Genomic DNA, 19413 nt, shown 5'->3' with positions numbered 1-19413 from the left:
AGAGACTTTCTGAATTTGTCATCTTTTTTAGAGTGGTGACAGAGTGATGCCATCCGGTATTGTTCATTTTGTGTGCTGGGGGGTGCTGTGCCTGTTAAATAAACAGGTTCTTTCCACTTCTCTCTGAGGAATCCTTCCCAAACCGGCTGGGGGAAGGGGCCGTGTAGGTTTGCTTTCTGGAGGGGCCCCATTTTGGGGGTTTTCTCCCAAATTTGCCCTAAGCCAGGCCAGTTAGGGATAAAGGAACTCTCCCGAATGAACGAACACGGTACAATGCCGGTGCCCGGATCCTGCCAGCATCCTGCGCTCTCCAGCAGGAGGGGTGAGCGGGATGAAGGACTGACTGCCGCTGCCTCGGCAGTGCCTCGCTTGAGCTGGGCTTAGGTTAATGTATCACTTCGTTATGCAAATTCAGAACTTTGCTAACAGAAAAGTAACATTTGTGGTGTTATCTGTCTGTCCTGACAGCACTAGCTGTGCCTCGTAGTTAAAAAGCTTATTCTGTGCCTCATATTTAAAAAGCACTATTGTCTATTCACCCTAAACTTGGATCAAGTTAAGCATACTTTAATATCCTGACATCCAACAATGGGCCCAAATGCCACAGCCTATCCTAAAAGGTTTGGGAAGTATATGGTAACAGAGGAAATCTTAAGGTAGAGCTGTTGAGAACAAAGTTTAATTTGCCTTTTTTCAAATCAAAAGCCTATATCTAACTGCTGAGCTCTGAGCTGTCTCTGAGCTGGTGAAAAGACAACTCCTGCCTGCCCAGCCTGATTTCAGCAGTCAGGGAGGGAAGGGCTGCAGGTCCTGTCCAAGGCCAGAGCCAGGGTCCCAGCAGGGCTGCAGGAGAGCAGGGGCTGCCTCACCTTGTGAACAGTGGGGCCAGCTGATCACTGCTCTGCCACTCACTGACAACACTTCTCTCACATACTCACTTCATTCACAGCTCCTAACCAGACTTGAGAGGGTGCCTCTGGACACCCTAATCCCATTGCACAGAAGAATTGAAGACTCCAAAGTTTACAGTCTCACAGCAAATCATCATTACAGTCTGAGAAAAAATCCTTAGATGTCTCCTGCTGGCAATATGCTAAATTTCACTTAATTCTTTGTTTTTCATAGCAACCTATTGTTCAAAATGGAATTAGTACTAGAACTGATTTGTCTGATTTAGGTAATGATCTGGAAGCTGTTAATATTCTAAGCACTCCTTTGAATTCCCCTCAAACACACAATCTGTTTTACTGTATGCATCATTTCCTGATTTGATTAGTTTTGTATCACTACTCAGCAAGAGAAAAATTTCTGTTCTCCCAGCCAACCCCCCAGCCATGGTCTGACATCAATATGATCCTCATTCTCTGTATTGTTTCATATCTGCAATCACTTTGGATCTCAGTGGAGCCAAGAATGAGAAGCCACAAGCAGAGTTAAGTCCCAAACGCTCCCTAATATCTCCCAAAAGCCTGTAGACCACTTTAGAAGAGAACAATACACATTTTCACAGCTGCAGCTTCCATTTATCCTCCACGGCATTCAAGAGGCATTTTTGCAATTTCTGTCAAGGCTTGTGACAGTCCAAACCAACAATAGAAATAGTTTTTGCTCAGAGAAGCAAAAGCTTTAGAGACAGATTCCTATACTGCAAATCCTTCCAGATTTCCTGTGTTCTGCCTGTATTGATGCTACTGTGAAAAGCAACTTTTTTCAGTCAGGGTGCACAGACACTTTGCTTTAAAACAGGGGCTTCTGAATCACTGAGGAACTGCCCAGAGCCAGCACACAAAAATGTCACACAGCAATTTCTCATTGTTGGCTGCAATCCAAACAACTGGCTGGTAAGAATTTAATATCACTGGTGCCACTGTTCTCACAATCAGACCCAGGTACCTTTTCTCCTTCACAAGCAGTCTGGAAATAAAGTCTTTGGCGTCCTCTGAGAGCTGTTCAAATGCTTCTGCATCAAAATCCCAGCTGCAATTGACTACATAATTCATTGTCTCAGCATCAGTCTCTCCCAGGAATGGGGACAGGCCACTAAGCCTTAAAAAAGAAAGAGGGGGTGGGGGAGAAGAGCAGTTATCATATGCAAGGTGTGGTTTTCCTTCTATGACTCCTCTGCTTTGTAGCTGTTGTTATCTTATGGAGGGAAAAAGCTCTCAGCTATGGAGGGTTCCATTTCTCAGTCCCTGCCAGGATAAGGCAATAGTTTGGGGAGATTAAGTGCTGTAATTTAGTGTTACCCCCTAGCAGTTCGCTCAGGTCAGGGAGCACCATTAATAGATCCCCAAGGAGTGGATTCAGTGAGGATTTAGGGACATGCTTCAGTGCCTTCCCAGCTAGGAAAGCTAGAGGGACTCAAGAGCTTTCCCAAACTGGGGGCCATATCCTTATGTGGCTTGAATTAAACACAATTCTGAACAATAAATTACTTTTTACAGTTAGTCTCTAAGCCCATCTTTATTGCTTCCACCATTTATTACTTCATTCAGTTGGGTTTTGCCTAACATACAAATTTAAACCAGAAATGGATCCAGTTCACAGAAAGTGGCTGTGAAAGATTCTGGGATGCAAAACAAGCTCATCAGAAGGCAGAGACTTTGGACAGACAAGCTGTCCATGGTTGCCATCCAGATGTCAGGGAAAAGTTTTAGCCCTGTTCAGGACAGGTCATTTCTCAGACCCATGGCCCAACACAGATCATATTAATTCTCCTAAGCAGATGCACACCAAGTGTAAGATTATTAAAATGATCAGATTACAAATTTAAAAATTAATTCAAGTCCTCAAAAATTAAAATTCTCACATATTTTGGGCAACTTTTCAGAGTGAGAAAAAGACCTGGCCCATTTACCATCACCTTATCTAAGTAAGATGATAAGGGAGAAGAACATTTACATATTTATCAAAGGCTCATTTGTTGTTTAGACCTTTGGACACACAGCAAGGTGCCCCTGTATGGAAAGCTGGGGGTTTTAGCAGAATTCCTTAGGATTGGTCTCAGCCAGGGGGGCTGAGGGGCTGCTGCAGCCTGGCCTGCAGGGCCCTGGGCACTCACAGCATGTATGTGATCACACCCACGCTCCACATGTCCGTGGGGAAGGACACAAAGTCGTAGTTCACCACTTCGGGAGCCAGGAACTCCGGAGTCCCAAAATTCACCTTCAGCTTCTCACAGGGTTTGTACCTGTACCAGGAGAAGAGCCAGCCATGAGTCAGGAGCTGGGAGCTCATCCCCCAGGGAACAGCAAGGCACAGTTTTGGGAGTGCTGGCAGCCAGGGCAGCTCTGGGGTGACCTCAGGGAATATTCCATCATTGTCCCTCTGCCAGAGCAAAGCCACGAGGAAGAACAAGGACACTAAACCCTGCAAAGGGCTCCCCCAAAGCGTGGTAGCCGGACACCACAGGATGCTTTCCAGATGTTGTCCAAAACCCATAAAACAAACAAAGCAGTTTTGACTATACAAGATTTGGAGGGCACTGGATTAGTGGGATGTCCCCAGCTACAGCTCAGGGTGAACATCTGCACCACAGATATAACTCAATAGAACTGAGGTGGGACTGCAGAGGATTATTTGGGCTTGGGAACAAGGAACAGTGACCCCGTATGGGGAAAATGACCCTGTTCTTTTTGCTACTGCTAAACAGGGAAAGGTTACAAAACTGAAGCAGTAATAATTGCCACTGAGGGCAGCTGGAGCCACATCTGTGTTCAGACAGAACAAAGCACTACAGCATGCTTGGAAATCCCATTTTCCTGGATGATCTTGTTGCAAAACTGCCCTCCCAATTAAAAATCCAACCAAACAAAACCCCAAACTCAATGTACTTTTTTTTTTTTTCTTCAACAAGTATTTTATGGAAACAAAGTCCTTGAACAGACACCTCTATACAAACACATAAATATATATATGCATGAATGAACCAGCTTTTAGCTGAAGAAAAATCTCAAAGGATTTAGAAAATAATTAGGGAAATATTATTGTTCTTACTGTCCTAATAATAGTAGAATTAATTCCTTTTTATTCTAGGGCAATTGACCTATGCTCTCACTGCTTTTCTTTAAACTCATGCAAGCAAAATAAAAGAATGGACAGAATTTCCTATTTTTCTGAGGGTTTCCTGTTTCACATGAGATGGCTCAAACATGCTTTTTCTTTCATTTTTTTTACCTTCAATCAACTTAACTACTTGAAGAGTTTAGCAGATAATTTCTACAATTAGAACCTGCACCATGAAACCCTGCAGTCATGAAGTCTCTGGGAGCCTTCACAGAGTCCCTAGAGTAAAAGCTCTACATGGGGAATAATTTTGAGATAATTAGAACAGTAGTAAAGCTTTATTGAAGAGAAATGTTATTTGAAAAAGCAATTAGATAATTAATGTACACAGCAGAAAACTCATGCCTGCAAAAGCAAAATGCTTAACTCATTCACACAGAATTATTACAGAGCCATCAAAACACAAACCCCCCACCAAAGAACTACCAGAAATATGTCAGAGGTTTGGTTTGGTGAGTTTGATTTGCTTTTGTTTTTTAATATAATTCACAACTGAACTTTCTTACCTCCTTGCTAATCCAAAGTCAATAATTTTAATCTGGTTTCCTGTGTGATTTACACATAGGATGTTTTCAGGCTACAAAAAGAGAAGAGGGTATTTTGAGTTAAATGTTTGAGAGAAGTATCTAGCAAAAAATAGTATAAAATTCCCTCCATAAAAGGCACAAATGCACTCAATTTTTTTTTCCAATGAGAATGTTTTTCAAGGTGGGGATGGGGTGTGATGGGGTCCAGCTGCAGAACTGTCTATGAGCCAGCCTGGTTTAATGTCATTTGTGTAAGGTGCTATTTAAACAGGCAGGAAAAAACCAATTTGTATTTCTGTTCAAAAATATCCATTATTAAGGGACTATTAGAAAAAAATTGCAATTTTGCTGCAGGTTGGTTCCAGGCAGTAAAAGGTACAAACTATAGAAGATGATTGAACAGGTATTTGTACACTGTTAAAAAGGGTAGGGGAAATAGAGGGAAGACTGTGGGCATTTCCAGCCAAGGAGGTTTTGGGTGGGTTTTTTTAAAATCCATGATAAAAGGGAATTGTTTAATGCTACAGAGAATGAAAAGCTTCTGATTTAAGAAAGGCAAAAGCCCAAAATCCTGGTGATTCCAAGCAAGCTACTGAACAGACACTGGAAAAAAAGCAATCAATCTCTAAGGCTCCATTCGTTGCAGCCATTAATTCTATTCCTTTATGACATGACTTCATGAAATAAGACATTATTCCTCAGTGATCAGAAACTCTGTGGCGCCTAAAGTAGCCCCACTAAAGCGTGGTGGTGCTCACAGGGGTCTTAGGATGAGGGAAGAGATGAGAATGTTGACTCCATGTTTCAGAAGGCTTGATTTATTATTTTATGATTTATATTACATTAAAACTATACTAAAAGGATATAAGAAAGGATTTCATCAGAAGGCCAGCTAAGAATAGAAAAAGAAGAATGATAACAAAGGCTTGTGACAGTCCAGACAGCTGGACTGTGATTGGCCATTAATTAGAAACAACCACACGAGACCAGTCACAGATGCACCTTTGCATTCCACATCAGCAGATAATCACTGTTTGCATTTTGTTCCTGAGGCCTCTCAGCTTCTCAGGAGAAAAAATCCTAAGGAAAGGATTTTTCATAAAACATGTCTGTGACACTAAAGCACAGAGAGCACAAACAACTGACCTTCAGATCTAAGTGGAGAATGTAATGCTGGTGCAAGTAGTGGACTCCTTCACAGATCTGCTTGGTGAACAGGATGGCATCCAGCTCTGTCAGGTGGTAATTTTCATCTGTGATCCGGTCAAATAATTCCCCACCATCAAGACTAAAATTTCACACAGAAAAGCATTAAAAACCCTAAAATATTACATTAGCCCAATTTAATTCCACATTGGGAATTAGGCTCTGTAGTTGAGGGTCCTAACGAAACATCCAAAATAAAGTGTGTATCAGCAGCCTCAGTGACTTCAAGAGACTTATTTCTCTTAAAATTAGGTATCAGTCTAAATTCAGAAATAGGAAAGGTGGCACTAGTATTTGGGGCATACATGTCAAACCCAAACCCACATGACCTGGGGATCCTATGGGACCTGGAGAACTTACAGGGAGTACTACAGTGTCTGTTGTTCTCTCATTTTACTAGTCATGGGAAAATAAGTCTTCAACCTACAAAATTTACTAAATGGAACTTCTCAAACTGAAAGCTGTTTCACATGAGCTGACAGCTGAACTTAATTCTGCACAGAAGAGAAAATTATTCAGGGATAAAGCTCTGACAAGCTTTTAACCTGAAGAAATTACCTTTAAAACATTGGTTTTTTTCCTTCTGAAAGTGAGATCAACTCTCTCTTAGGCTGGGAAACCACTCACTTCTTAACAGCTCAGAATTATCCCTCCCTATTTGCTTTAGCGACCTGAGAAAACCCAGACATCTGACAATTCCTGAGATCATTTAAACTTACTATTCCATTATCAAAGTGATGTTATTTTTTGCTTCAAAAGCATCATAAAGCTGGATCAGATTCACGTGATTTAACTGGTTCATGATGTTAATTTCATTTTTTACTTCCTCCTGAAAAAAATAACAAAGTAACAAAAAATGAGCAAAATACACTCCTTGAATTCCACCATACCAAAACAGAATTATTATTTATAAAGCCCAACAGCTACAGCACAGATCTCAAGGGGACTGGGGGTTGGATCATGAACACAGGAGATGATGAAGAGTCCCAGCAAGCCCAAGATTTTGCAGCATTTGATGGTACCCAAGGATGAGCTGCCCCTCATGGGCAGCTGGGGGCAGTGGTGCTGGCCCTGGCAGGGAGGGCAGGGGCAGAGCTCCCAGCAGTGGGGTTACCTTCTCTTTGGCTCCTTTCACTTTGATGATTTTGGCTGCCAGGTTGAGCCCCGTCGATATTTCCGTGCACTTGTGGACCTGCCCAAAACGCCCCCTGTGGATGCCAAGGAAAAGATGATGGGAAAATGGGAAAGAAAGATGGGAAAGCAGCTCAGCACAGAAACCTCTCCTGGAACTATTCTTATCATGAGCAAAAATAGCCCAGGACAAAGTGAACGGGGTCGGGTGGCCAGCAGCATGGAGCTCCTCTTTCTCTCAGCTTATGAAGGATTAGGTTTATCTTTCCAGCCAGTTGTTCAGTGCTTACATTAAAATATTAAACCCCACTGGTCCCGCTGAGGTATGATGGCCTGGCCATGCTCTGGCTCCCTTCTGTAACTGGACCCCCTTGCTGTCCTTCAGGGATATGTTAGTGGGTCTATTAACAAGGATATTTCTGTCCTGATCCCAGAACTTTTTAAATGACCATAAGACCAGTAACTGTAGCCACTCCACAGCCTGCATTTCTGGCATGCTGTAAATTCTCCCCCATGTCATGCAGATATGTTAATGCCCCTTGGGATGATTCCTCACCACCATCTTCCCTGGTGTTGCATCACATTGCTTATACTTATTAAGCCATATTTGTATGTGGATCAATGTGTAAATCAAGCCTTCTTGTCACATAAGTAAGGATACAGGAATACAAAAGCTGAAGCAGCTGCAGACTTCCTATGAGTGAAAACTAAACATAAGGTCAAAATAATTATAATTCTTCCTTAGTTTTCTTTAATGTGCAGCTCAGCACAGAAAAAAAAATAAAAATTGGAAGCTGCCTGGCCTAATGGGCTTTGCTGACTTTTCAAATGCTCTGAATCTTGTGTGCCTTAGGGGTACAGGTTCTTTCCACAACACTGAGGCCAGGATTATTAAAACAAATGAAAAGAACAGTCACCAGGATGGCAGTGAGGCACATGAACATGGGGCTGGGGCAGAAACCATCCATCTAAGGGACATCCTTGATGCAGGAGCAGCTGTGATCACCTAAAGGGCTCCAGGATGAACCCACCCCCTGTGTGTCCCTCCCAGCCAGCCCTCGGGGGCAGCTGCAGGGCCCCAGAGCACGGGGCCAGGCACACTTACCCGCCCAGCACCTGGTGCCGGCACACGGAGTAGCTGGCGGTCACCTCGGCTTGCCGGACGCTCACCACGCGGTGCTCGAACGGGGCTGGAGGAGAGGGGCTGTCATCTGCAGGGGACACATCTGCTCTGACACTGCTGCACTCCCACTGCCCTGCTCCTCTCCTCACACCAGGGACTGCATCCCTCGGCTGTGAGGGGCTTTCACTGCTAAATCCCTTGTACAGACAAGGATCACAGTCCCGGAGCTGAGATCGGCATCCCACCTCCTGAACCTCCACTCTGTTTTTTTTAACTGGACACCTTCAGGAGACCATCATCTTAGTTTATGCATTAACAGAAAGGGCCACCAGAAAATACTACCTGAAAGTTTGAAACAAATTACACTTATCTTTTAATTGTTACATGACAGCCAGAAAAACCAGCAAAAATACACAGCACTGAGGAATGAGGACAGTGATTGATAAAATCATTGGGTTTCTCTTAGCAGCAAGAGTCTTGCAGACAGTTTCCAAATTAAAGGTGCAATTATTAGCATTACAAACACTAAGTTTAGTCTGTTTGTGGTAAGCTAAATTAGTTAACTGTGATCACTTAATGTCCAAGGTTTTCTAGGGTAAAGCTTCATTAAACCCATTTTTTATGTCCCCCATTGAAAGCAATTTTATAATTAATCTCCAGGTATTTCAGGCTGCAATTTAACATGTATTCAACTCATCTCTAGCCCCTGCTCAGAAAGCCAGAGAAGTCAGGTCATCTGCCCATGTCTGTACACTCTGCAACATACACACACATGTGCTGCCAGGACAGAGCATTCCCTGAGACAAAGCAACACAGTGTTCCCTCAGGAACCCAGAGATCCTGGCCAATAACACAACAGGCCACAACAAGAAACATTTCCTGCAGTACTTTCTGTGCTCTGGATCTCCATAGTTGCTGAAGTATGCTTGGTTTGCACCTTCTATCTGAAGGAACAAATGCTGCATCTAAAGAAAATGGATTTTTTCAAAATTCTTGTACTTCTCATCACACATACACTTCATGCTATTTTATTTTAAATTATTTTTCCCCAAAACACACTTTACTATTAAAAGAATCTGTGAATTGTTATTCACATAGTCAAAGGTACCCAATGCAAAAAGCCCTTGAAGTGTAAGACATGGGTGTTCTACTGAGCACTGCTCGTGCTCTTGCTTGTCTGTATAACAGGCAGGAATAGCAAAAATCCTCAATGTACAAGTTTCAAGAGTAGCTGTGAGCAACTTACCAATGATTTCTCCTTGAGTGGGAAGAGCTCTGACAGCTGCCAGAGACTTGGTTTTCTCTGGTGCCTCTCCTGTACCCTGCTGAGCATCATGTCTGCTTCCCCCTGCAGTCTCAGATCCCCTCCTCTCAGACTTGGTATCTGCTGGAGATTTTTCTGCTTTTGCTGTTTCTTGATGGACTTTCACTTTTACCCCTGCATCTTTCACAGGCTCCTTTGCAGAGGTATTCTGTGAGGTTATGGGCTCACATTTTAATTCTGATTTCTCTTCAGCTTTTTCACCTGGTTTGGGCTTGCTCAGGAATGGCTTTTGCTTCCCTGTTTGAGGTGCAAGTTCGTTTTGCTTATTGTCCCCTTTAACTTCTGAATCTGGCTTGGAGCTGATGTTTTTAGTACTCTGTTGAAGTTTTAATTTGTCAGGCTGCTGTTTGACTCCTTTCAAGTCTGCTGGTGTGGATTTCACTTTGGAACTTTTACCTCTGCTGTCACTTACATTTCCCTCCTTGGCCATCTCAATCTTTTCTTTCATGTCGGTCATATGTACACTGATGGATATCCTGCAGAGCAAACAGGAGACATTTGATATTGATGCAGGTGGCTTGCCTGGTTTTTGCAACTTTGTGGGGGGAAGAAAAATCTGTTTCCAAACCCATACATTTCTATAGTGTGGATAAAACCTAACTGTACCAATCTTGCTGGGAATGACCCACAAACACTAAGGGGAGAGCACCAAAAATCATGCTGGCTCTTTCTCTGTGTCCTCCTCTCTCTACATGTCTGCCCTTCAGCTGAACAAAATGTCTCACCCTGCAAAGAGTTAATCCCACATTTGAAAACTTACCCACTTTTTGCAATTATTACAGTTGGTCTAACAAAACACCACTCAGATAGTGATTGCCTGCACAAATGACAGGCTGATTAGCTAAATGGCTGCCTGCTCACATGGCTCTACAAATCTGATGGCTTGTGTCCTCTTCCAGCTGGCTGACCTGCACACTCAGCCATCTGGGTTTGGGTCTTCTGATGGGATAGCATTCTTTCCACAGCCTTCTCTTAAAAATCTAGTTTTGATAAACTCTCTCACTCCAGCAATACTATTTTCCTTGGCATTTTAACTACTGGAAAAGTTTAATGTGTTTTTTCCCTCTTGTGTTGCCTAAAAAGAGTGCAGGTCAGAACCAATTCTCTGTGTTCCTAAACTCTATCAAAGACATTTGAGTGATAATGTTTGAGTCAACTGTTACAGCTCCAATGTCATGAGCAGTCTGATTTGACCAAGGCTGAATTGAAACTTGTGAAGTTATAAAGGAGATTTTATACAATGGCAAATGAAGCCAGCTTCTGATGTCTGGGAGAGAACAGACCTCATTTTCACAAAGGTAATTGCCTCTTCCACTGGAGCAACCTCATTACAAAAGATGTTCTAAAAGAAAATGTTTCTGCTTTCTTAAAACAAGAGTGTGAAATGTCTGATTTTCTGCACCTTTAGCACCTGGTGCTGCTGTGGTGTGAGCTGGGAGAGCAGCTGAAGGCAGCTCTGAGCAAACACTTCCTCTGCTATCGAGACAAGCCTGAGCTCAGTGGGACTCTCGGGCACTTCTCCAGGCAGGGGAACACAATGTTCCTCTGATGCCTCTGTGTGGGCTTACAAACTTCATTAGAGCTGCATCCATTTCAGAGAGGTGTTTACCACCCTCATGTGACTTCTCACTCCAAACCATGACAATGCTGGGCTGCAGCTGCCCCTGGGGTTTACTCCCTCTTGCCTGCTGGCCTCCCTCATCCCCAAACCAAACCTGGGGCTCAGACACCACATTTGTACCCAGGAACAATGGAGGAATTCCCCACCCAAAGTCATACATACATTTCTCCACCCAAAATCATACATACATATGTGGGTGTGTATGGATGAGTGTCTGTCACCCTCACACACACATATAAACCACTTTACAGCCACCCACCCAGACAGAGAGGCACTGGCAGTTAAAATCTGCCACAGAAGTTCCATTTGTTTGGGTTTAGTTGGGAGAGGTCTTTTGGTTGTGGGGTTTTGTTGGTTTTTGTCATGGGGGCTTTTACAATTTTTAATAAAAGATATTAAAATAAAATTCCAGATAAATAAGCCAAAGGAAAATGGACTATACCTATATGAAACACCTATATGAGGAAAATATTAGCCTGATAGAGAAGAATAAATGAATAATCTTTAGGTGACCAAAACACTGAAAACACTAAGGAGAACAAACACAAATTCTTTGGTTTTGTCGTACACTAATAAATATCTCAAATTCCTTTCACCCCCATGGCTATAGAAACCAAGGAGCTGAGAGGGAATGAGTGGTTTGAGTGAGTGGTTTATAACTACCTGAGCTCCTCTGTGGTGGTCACCTTTCTGTGTCAGTGCTGCCACCTCAAACCCCTCTGTCCCACCTGAGCCCTGGGCTGCACAGAACTTCACCCAGGGCCCCCTGAGCCTCCTGCCTTAACCCCTGCAGGGTCTCTCCTCCTCTCCCATCAGGCAGGAGCTGCCTCCTTTAATGGCCTGGCTTTCCTTTTCTCCCTTGTAACCCATGGAAAACCCAGGTCCCCCAGAAAGCCACCAGCAAGGCCATTACCTGGTGTGTGTCACTTCACAGCCCGTGTCAGATATGGCCCTGGACGTGGAGGGCGCAGCCTCCCGGGACGCTGCAGCTTTGCTTTCATTCTTGCCAGGCTTCTGATGAACGAGCTGCCTGTGGCACTCAGCAGGGCCTGGGGCTCTGTCCCCCTTCTGGCCTTCAGCAGGAGCACTCTGGTTGCCTGCAGGATCTTGATGTATGAAGGGAAGACCATTGTGTTGATTCACAGCTTTGACATCGATGTCCTTTTGCTGTGGACAGCTCTTAGAGCTCTGTGTTTTGCCAGCACCTTCTGCCCCTTGCTGCTGGGCTGTCCTGTCTTTGAGCTGGGGTTTGGAGTCAGCTTTGTGGGCTACAGCACTGGAAATGTTCACCTTCTCACATGCTCCCTTGTTTTCATCCAGCTTTTTCACATTTTTTGTCTCTGAATAAAAGAATCCATTAATAAACTATCCTTGGCAAAAGTCATGGTGAAACAGAGGAGGAATAAAGCAACACACCTCTCAAAATAACCTGCAGAGTTACACTTCAAAAGATAGCATGAATCTCCCAGAAGGTTTAAAATCCTTACACCATCAGGCTGGAGCTACTACTCATGCTCATGGCTTAAAACCAAAGATTCACCTGCTCTGGTGCTTTCCAGCAGTGCCACAGATTGGACTTGGATTCCTTACAGCAAACAAAAAACCTGCAAGGCTCAAGTTCATTGTATCTAAAACCTGGAATCACTTTGTGGGCAAATATAACAGGTAGTTTAAGGCACCGCAGATCCTGCAGGACCCTCCTGATCCACACCCCTCTCCCCAGTTAGGGGGGTAGGGACAAACCCAGCAGGACTCCAAGGGACACTGAGGCACGAGACAGAGCCCACGTGCAGTTTGCAGAAAAGGATTAAAAGGTTCCCCATCACCTTCCCATGACAATGGCTGTGGTTATTAACATTCAGCAAGCCCAGATCACCAGCAAGCAAGGTTTGCTCAAAAGTCTCTGTAGCTTTTGGGTCAGAATTGTGACCATTTGCTTTGTTTTTGTCACTTCCAAAGCCATGAAGCTAAAAAGGGGACTGCCCATAAGGATTCACTGACAATTTGTGAAGACAGCAGCATGACAGGGCCTGCTCAACATCACCTTCACCCCTGCTGCAGCTCCACAGGCACTGACAGTGGATGCAACAGGGCAGTGCCCTGACAGATGCACCCTAAATAGGAATCTGGCCCTGACACATCAGGGAAACTTGCTGATCAAAAAAAGATATTCTAGTGTCAACACATCCCTTTTTCAGAGAGGGGGAAGAGGGAGGGCTGCTCCAGAGATATTAATGGAAAAGAACTTGTTGGGTTTGCTATGTATAGGGCCACTATCTTCACAGTATCTCCAAACAAGCTCTGCTCTCTGAATACAGTTCACTGAAACCCAACTCAAAAAACCCCAGCTCTTCAGCTAAACAAAAGTGCTCCTTTTAATTTCTGTATCTTCTAGCTTTTTGTGGTGCTTGATCCTAGGGATAAATCATCTTGTGAAGGTAGTGAGAACAATTCCATTCTCCCAGTACTGAGGGGCAAAGTTACTCAGTTACATCTGAGTAATTCAGGTAGTGGGAAATAGCAGGCTATTAATTTCCAGTTTGTCTGCTGCACATTCTGGAGTCAAAGCTTGCAGCATGCCTGGAGTGATACATACCTTCCAGAGGCTTCTTGCTTTCAGTCTGGGTTCCTCTGTTACTAAGCACATGCTTAGGTTTTGCACCACTCTCCTCAGACTTATCCTTGGCCTAAGAATGACAAGGGAACACAAAAATTACAGTTGCAGCCAAGAGTGTCTATTTCCCATGAGGTTCCTGCAGCTATGGAGGCATTCAGACTCTGAAAAAATGGAGAGTTACACCTCTTGTGAATTATTAGTCAGTGCTCTGTTTACTTCTTTCCTCCAGTCTCTCCCTGCCTTTGCAGGCAGGCATCCTTTTAAAACAACATAACAGATTAATACATTAGCTCACTGCTTTCCAAAATTTTCACTGTCAGGGTTTTTGCCTCCTGTCATCTCTACTCACACTGATTAAAAAGTATGACATGTGAAACATGAGACAGTAGAAAAAGAAATGATGCTGTATATCTGTTGCTTTTTGGCTGGTGACAGAATGAAAAGTAATGTTTCTGAATACATTTGTCAAAACATATTTGTCTCAAGGTACCTAAAAATTCCATTATTTGACCTGATAAGAGGTGGTACCAAAAAAGAACATCTAGCTTTAGATCAACTCTTGTGTATGCACTTGATATTTCACATGTCACCTTTACAATGATTAAAAACAGAAGCAGATTTTTATCTTTAAGCAGTGTTTTCCCCCCAATTAATTTGAGAGGAGGGATATTTTGTAACAGGACCACTAAAGACCTCAGACAGCAATACATGTGAAACCAAATTACAGCTGACTTCTGTGTAGCAAAAAGCATTACACAAAATTAGGGAAAGACATAATATTTCCTGTGGTTGACATACAGTTAAAAATCTAGTCATGATCTAGCCTCCTATCCTGATTTGTACAAGCAAATAAGCAACACAAAGTATTTCTGCAGGTAGCTGATTACAGCTGCACATCAGCCCTTCACCTGTTAGTAAAAGCAGTTAAGGATTTCATGCACCAACCCTACAGACTGAACAGAGCCTCCCCACCTCCCATTCCAAAAAAACCAAAACACCCAAAGAGCAAAAGTAGGAAAAAATCATTACCCTTTTTATTACAGCTCTAAGCAAACCTGCAACAATGACCAGGGTGAACATTATTCTGGCACAATCCTACATGCAAAGAAAGCCTTGGGTAAGTGACAGTTTAATGCTGGTGCATTTTTTCTGGTTTTTAAGTAAGAAGTTAGAGGTTTGGAACCTAGGAAGCTCAATTCATAGCCTTTTGTTGACTCCAACCCCTCAAAACTTCTTCCATAAGCATTCCCAAGGTATGCCTGGAATGCTGTCACAAACAGCTTCACCCAGAAATGCAAACAGGACCTCCCCACTCCCAGCCCAGGATAAGCAGAGCCCTGGGACAAACAGCAAAGGCTGCAAAACAGGAACAAGCAGGCAGCAAGTTCTTTTTCTGTGCTCCCCCTGTAACTGTGCAGCTCTGTGGGCAGGTCTGTGCTGCTGTCACAGAACAGGCTGCAAAATGCAGCCCCAAGTTAGCACATGGCTCAGCACAAGGTAATTTGTTCACCTGTGCTCTCTGCACAGTTCCCAGCCAGGTCACGTTCACCACAGCCTCACCAACTCGAGACAGTTCACATATCACTCAGCAGTCTGGGATCAAAGGATGGACCTAAGGTTTTATAACTGACCTCATGCTCCAATTACAAAAAGTGTTCGTGACCAGAAACAAAGGAGGAGGACAATGATGGTCATACTGCAAAATTTGCCATAGAGGTGCTCGCCCACTACACCCTGACTGTTCTCCAGCCAAGGCACAGCTTGGAGCCTGGGACACAGACCTCCAGCCCCTCCCAGTCCACCAGCTTGTCACCAGCAGGTCATTCCACCTCCAATCTGCACCTGCCTAGCCACAAAATGAACCAAAGGACAGTATCTGTCTCCAGGCATTTTGCAGTGACTGTAATAGCACAGCTTACCCAAAACACATCAGACTTGCCCATTTCTCCAAAAACCTGCAGAACTGAAGATGGAACTGCTGGAACTGAACTTTATCTCTATCCCGATTTAAGGTTGATAACTAATGCATGATTTATTGTTCTCAACACTAATGGAAGCACTTTATAAATTCTCCTGTCTCCTAACAGGCCAGCTCACTTATCAGCCTCTGGCACTTAAAAAGGGAGACCAGGAGAGCATTGAAAGTTTGGAAAGGTACATTGCCATCAAACACTGCCCTGTTCTTCTAAAGGGTTAGATGTACTTCCTCATCAAAGGATTTTACAGCTTTGGTGAAAAATATTTGAATTAGATATCAATGGACATTCTCACTTGAGCTAAATTCTCTTACTGCAATCACATCTCCACATACATGGAGATCTGGAATGAATAAATATATTCCAGCCCTTGCAGTTTTCCTCTCTTTCATTCCCATGGTGGGGTAGAAGCCACAGTGAAAACTGGAAACTCCCATTACCTAGAACTAATTCCAGACGCCTGGAACTGTTAAAAAACAAGCTTGATCTATTTTCAAACACCATATCAACTAAGTACTGCTCTTGCCTATTCCTCGCCCACTATCCTCAATAATTAAGAAATGCTTGGAAACTGATGTCTGGGAACTTGCAAACACAAGAACTACTTGATTTCAGGAGTGAATTATGTCAATGGAGCTGATGAAGTCATGGCTGCATCACAAAAATGCAGCTAAAGACAACTAAGATCTCTAAGGATGTGTAAATCTGCTCAGTAACATGACCATAAACCAGCACAGGTCTCAAGAGTTGGTGCTGTGTTCAGAATTTGTGAATGAACAAGGAAGTAGAAGCTTCCCTCAAAAAACCCAAAAGCTTCTAGTATGTACTTTTCACTGGGGCCTCAATTCAGTCAGTGATTTGGGTGACATTGCTGAGCTTTCAGCACTGGTGGAAGCTGAATTTTCCTTTCCAGTAGCAGTCTCCTGCTCACAGCCATTCCAGGACTGCCCAGCACCCTTCACGAACCTCAGACACTGTTTTGAGCTTGCTCCCTGCCTTAAGAGCCTTGCAATTTCAAAGGTCCCAGCAGTAACCTGTGCCAGCAATACAGAAAGGAAAACTTGAATTAAACATCATGCAAGTGATTGACAGGAGAGCCTAAAGACCTGCTATGTCATAAACTGAAATGAAGAACAGTAAAACTAAACCAACCTCAAGAGGGATTTCCAGCAGACTCCCCTTCTTCCAGGGCACAATGCCTTTGAGAATGAAATCCACTACTTTAGAATTTTTTAATACTTCTCCCACAAATGTAATAACTTTATCCAAGGTATCGACCCTTTTCTCTATTTTTGCCAGCCTCTCCTTATGCTTGGAGGCATCTAGCTGGGCAGCTTTCATCAAATTCAACACTTCTGAGCACATGCTCTGCACATCAGCCTGGGCAGCGCTGTCCGGTTCCTTCGGGCCCTCCTGCACTGCAGCTGTGCCACCAGGAGCTGCCTGGGACACTGTGAGCTTGTTAATGCCATTTCCTACAGCAGCAATGCCTCTGTCCACTTGCTGCAGTTTGCCTGTCAGGTCTTCTTGGAAATGCAGCAGTCTGTCCATCTTCTCATTCAAGAGATAGAGTTTTTTGTCCACCGTACTCAGACTGTTCACTTTTGGAGGCTGAAACTTGGTCAGGGCGTGTCCCTGCGCGAGGTCCAAGCTCCCCACAGACATTGTGTCCAGACAGCAGGAAGTCTGACAGATTAGGCTGCCTTTGCATTAATCATAAATTAGAAAATGAGGCTCTGAAAGTTCATTTTCTTCAGCTATTCCTACACCAGACAAGCTCACTTACTGGAGTCGCTAGAGCATATCGTGAGATAGCTACTGCACAAAAGATTTATTTCTGTGTTATCTATTTCTTACTGGGTGCTTTCAGTGATGGAGGCAATTTGGCACCAGACTGTGTTTTCTTGTGCCTTCTTGACGTCACAAAACCATTTAAAATTCTTTCTCGAGTGGCTGTTGATAGGCAAGCATCTTAACAATGGCCAATGCCAGCGCAGGCCTCTGGAGGGAGGGGGATTGTTTTCATGACCAGTTTTAGTTCTGTGATAATGAAAAGGTGCTAGAACATTTCCCTTCATTAAACAGGAGAAAAAATAAAAGTGAACTGGCTGGCCTTGTGCTGAAGCTTGGAAGAATTCAGCTCTGTAGCACGGATGCAGAACGCCCAGCATAGACACAGGGTGCTCTTTCAGCTGGCTGGCACTTGAATTTAAAAATAGAGTACAATGACAATGACCTGAAATACATATCTAGCACCAGCAGGTCTTTGTCAACTGAAACTTCTAAAATTAAATCTTTCTCCCAGGTTATAAAAATGAACCAAGAAAAAGAAATCATAATGAAGGCACAGCAGAATTAGTCTAACTATTGGCAATTAAATTATTAAATCATAAATCTTAAAGGATTTGTATTGATTTGCTTTTCACTTCTGAATCACAGCATATTTACTATACAAATTACAGGCCCTAGAGAACAGAAAAAGTCACTTCACACTGCACAGGCTCCAGTGCCACAGCTCTGAATGCTTTAGAAACATTAATGAATGTACCCTTACAGCAGCACACAGAAGGGGAGTCAGCTCTCTGCCACAGAGGATGAACTGTGGCATCAAGAGAGAGCAGTTTGTCCCATGCCAGATGTGACCCTGTCACACGACTGTGTCTGGCTCTCCTGGGTCCCTCTGCACTGCTGAGTGCTGAGCAGGGAGGGAAACAATGGAACCACAGCAAAGCCTTTGGGATCCCCAGCACCCCTCTGCCTCCAGTCCCTTCCTCATTTCTTGTAAAGTGTATATGGAAAGAAAATGTCACTCTTAAAAGTGAATTTCCTGTATGACACAGAACATTCTAGACATTAAAACCCTTCCCACAGAGTAGTAGCAGCATTAAAGTTCCCCTCTCAAGACAATATTGGATCCTTGCCACTTCTGTAAGATATGATTTTTTATTTACACTTTAAAAGAAGTGTTACATCTACCAAGGCCATCATGTAATTATAGCCAACCTGGTGTTTCTGTGACATTTAGAGGCAAATAACCAGCTTTACCAAACACAGCCAAAGCTGTGAGCCTTGGACTGTTCATAACCTTCACAGAAGAGTTTGAATACCAAGCAATGACTTGAGAAGAAAACCTGGCACTTTGTGCCATGTCACTTCTTCTAAACAAAAAGGTATTTTAAAGTCACTGGGGTTTTCCCAGTGGTCTGGGATAGAATGGTGTAAGTTTTGTGATATCCCATACAACACAGTAAAATATTCAGCTCTGCCTTGAAGGTTTAGGCCATGGGCAGTAAATGCCTTGCAACTCTACTACTGCAGTTAAAGAATCAAGAGCTTTTAGCCAAATGCCTCCAAAGAATTAATTCTTTCAAGCCACAAACATGCTTGGTGACAAAGATAAAAACAACCAACATAACTCACTAAATCAAGAGTACCTGCTGAATGTTGTCCTGTTAGGAACAAGAACAAAGGGGTAGAGTCATGAGAGTGTTGTATTTAAAGTCAGACAACTTAGAGGAGATACTTCAACAAGGAAGCTCAGCCACAGAAAGTCATCCCCAGCTGCACTCACAGAACTCAAGCTGCCACCAAGAGTGTGTTATTCCAGGCACAGCACAGGGCCAGGAAACAATGCAGGTGCAACCAGGAACACAACTGGCTGTGCTTGGGGGCAAACAGGAGTCCTGCAAAACCTTGAGCTGCACTCTTAGTTATTTAACAACTGAGAGCAAAAAGCATGATTGCTGCCTAGTTGTTATTATCTAGTGTTATTTTTCATGTAATTGCTGATTTAATCTTCCTCACTCACTGTGGTAAATGTTGT

At 43.5% G+C, this 19413-nt stretch overlaps 1 protein-coding gene across 5 annotated transcripts in view; it reads right to left on the bottom strand.

Moving 5' to 3' along the window:
• Positions 1 to 19413, bottom strand: part of MYLK3 (myosin light chain kinase 3) — a 41083-nt gene that overhangs the window by 3365 nt on the left and 18305 nt on the right. For 3 of the 5 annotated variants that reach the window (XM_064723420.1, XM_064723419.1, XM_064723418.1), the window contains 11 exons: positions 14644 to 14709; positions 13594 to 13684; positions 11911 to 12337; positions 9299 to 9852; positions 8035 to 8140; positions 6913 to 7006; positions 6518 to 6627; positions 5739 to 5880; positions 4572 to 4642; positions 3062 to 3190; positions 1894 to 2046 (listed from right to left, as the gene is read on the bottom strand). In XM_064723420.1, the coding sequence (XP_064579490.1) occupies positions 1894 to 2046; positions 3062 to 3190; positions 4572 to 4642; positions 5739 to 5880; positions 6518 to 6627; positions 6913 to 7006; positions 8035 to 8140; positions 9299 to 9852; positions 11911 to 12337; positions 13594 to 13684; positions 14644 to 14709 (1943 nt within the window). Of the gene's footprint in view, positions 1 to 1893; positions 2047 to 3061; positions 3191 to 4571; positions 4643 to 5738; positions 5881 to 6517; positions 6628 to 6912; positions 7007 to 8034; positions 8141 to 9298; positions 9853 to 11910; positions 12338 to 13593; positions 13685 to 14643; positions 14710 to 16742; positions 17266 to 19413 lie in introns of those variants that run through there. The other 2 variants (XM_064723416.1, XM_064723417.1) reach the window with 2 other exon arrangements.

This window comes from Zonotrichia leucophrys, chromosome 11 (genome assembly GCF_028769735.1).
Source record: "Zonotrichia leucophrys gambelii isolate GWCS_2022_RI chromosome 11, RI_Zleu_2.0, whole genome shotgun sequence".
Lineage (NCBI taxonomy): Eukaryota > Metazoa > Chordata > Aves > Passeriformes > Passerellidae > Zonotrichia > Zonotrichia leucophrys.
The sequence above is the reverse complement of the archived record's forward strand: the minus strand, read 5'-3'. Positions and strand labels throughout refer to the sequence as shown.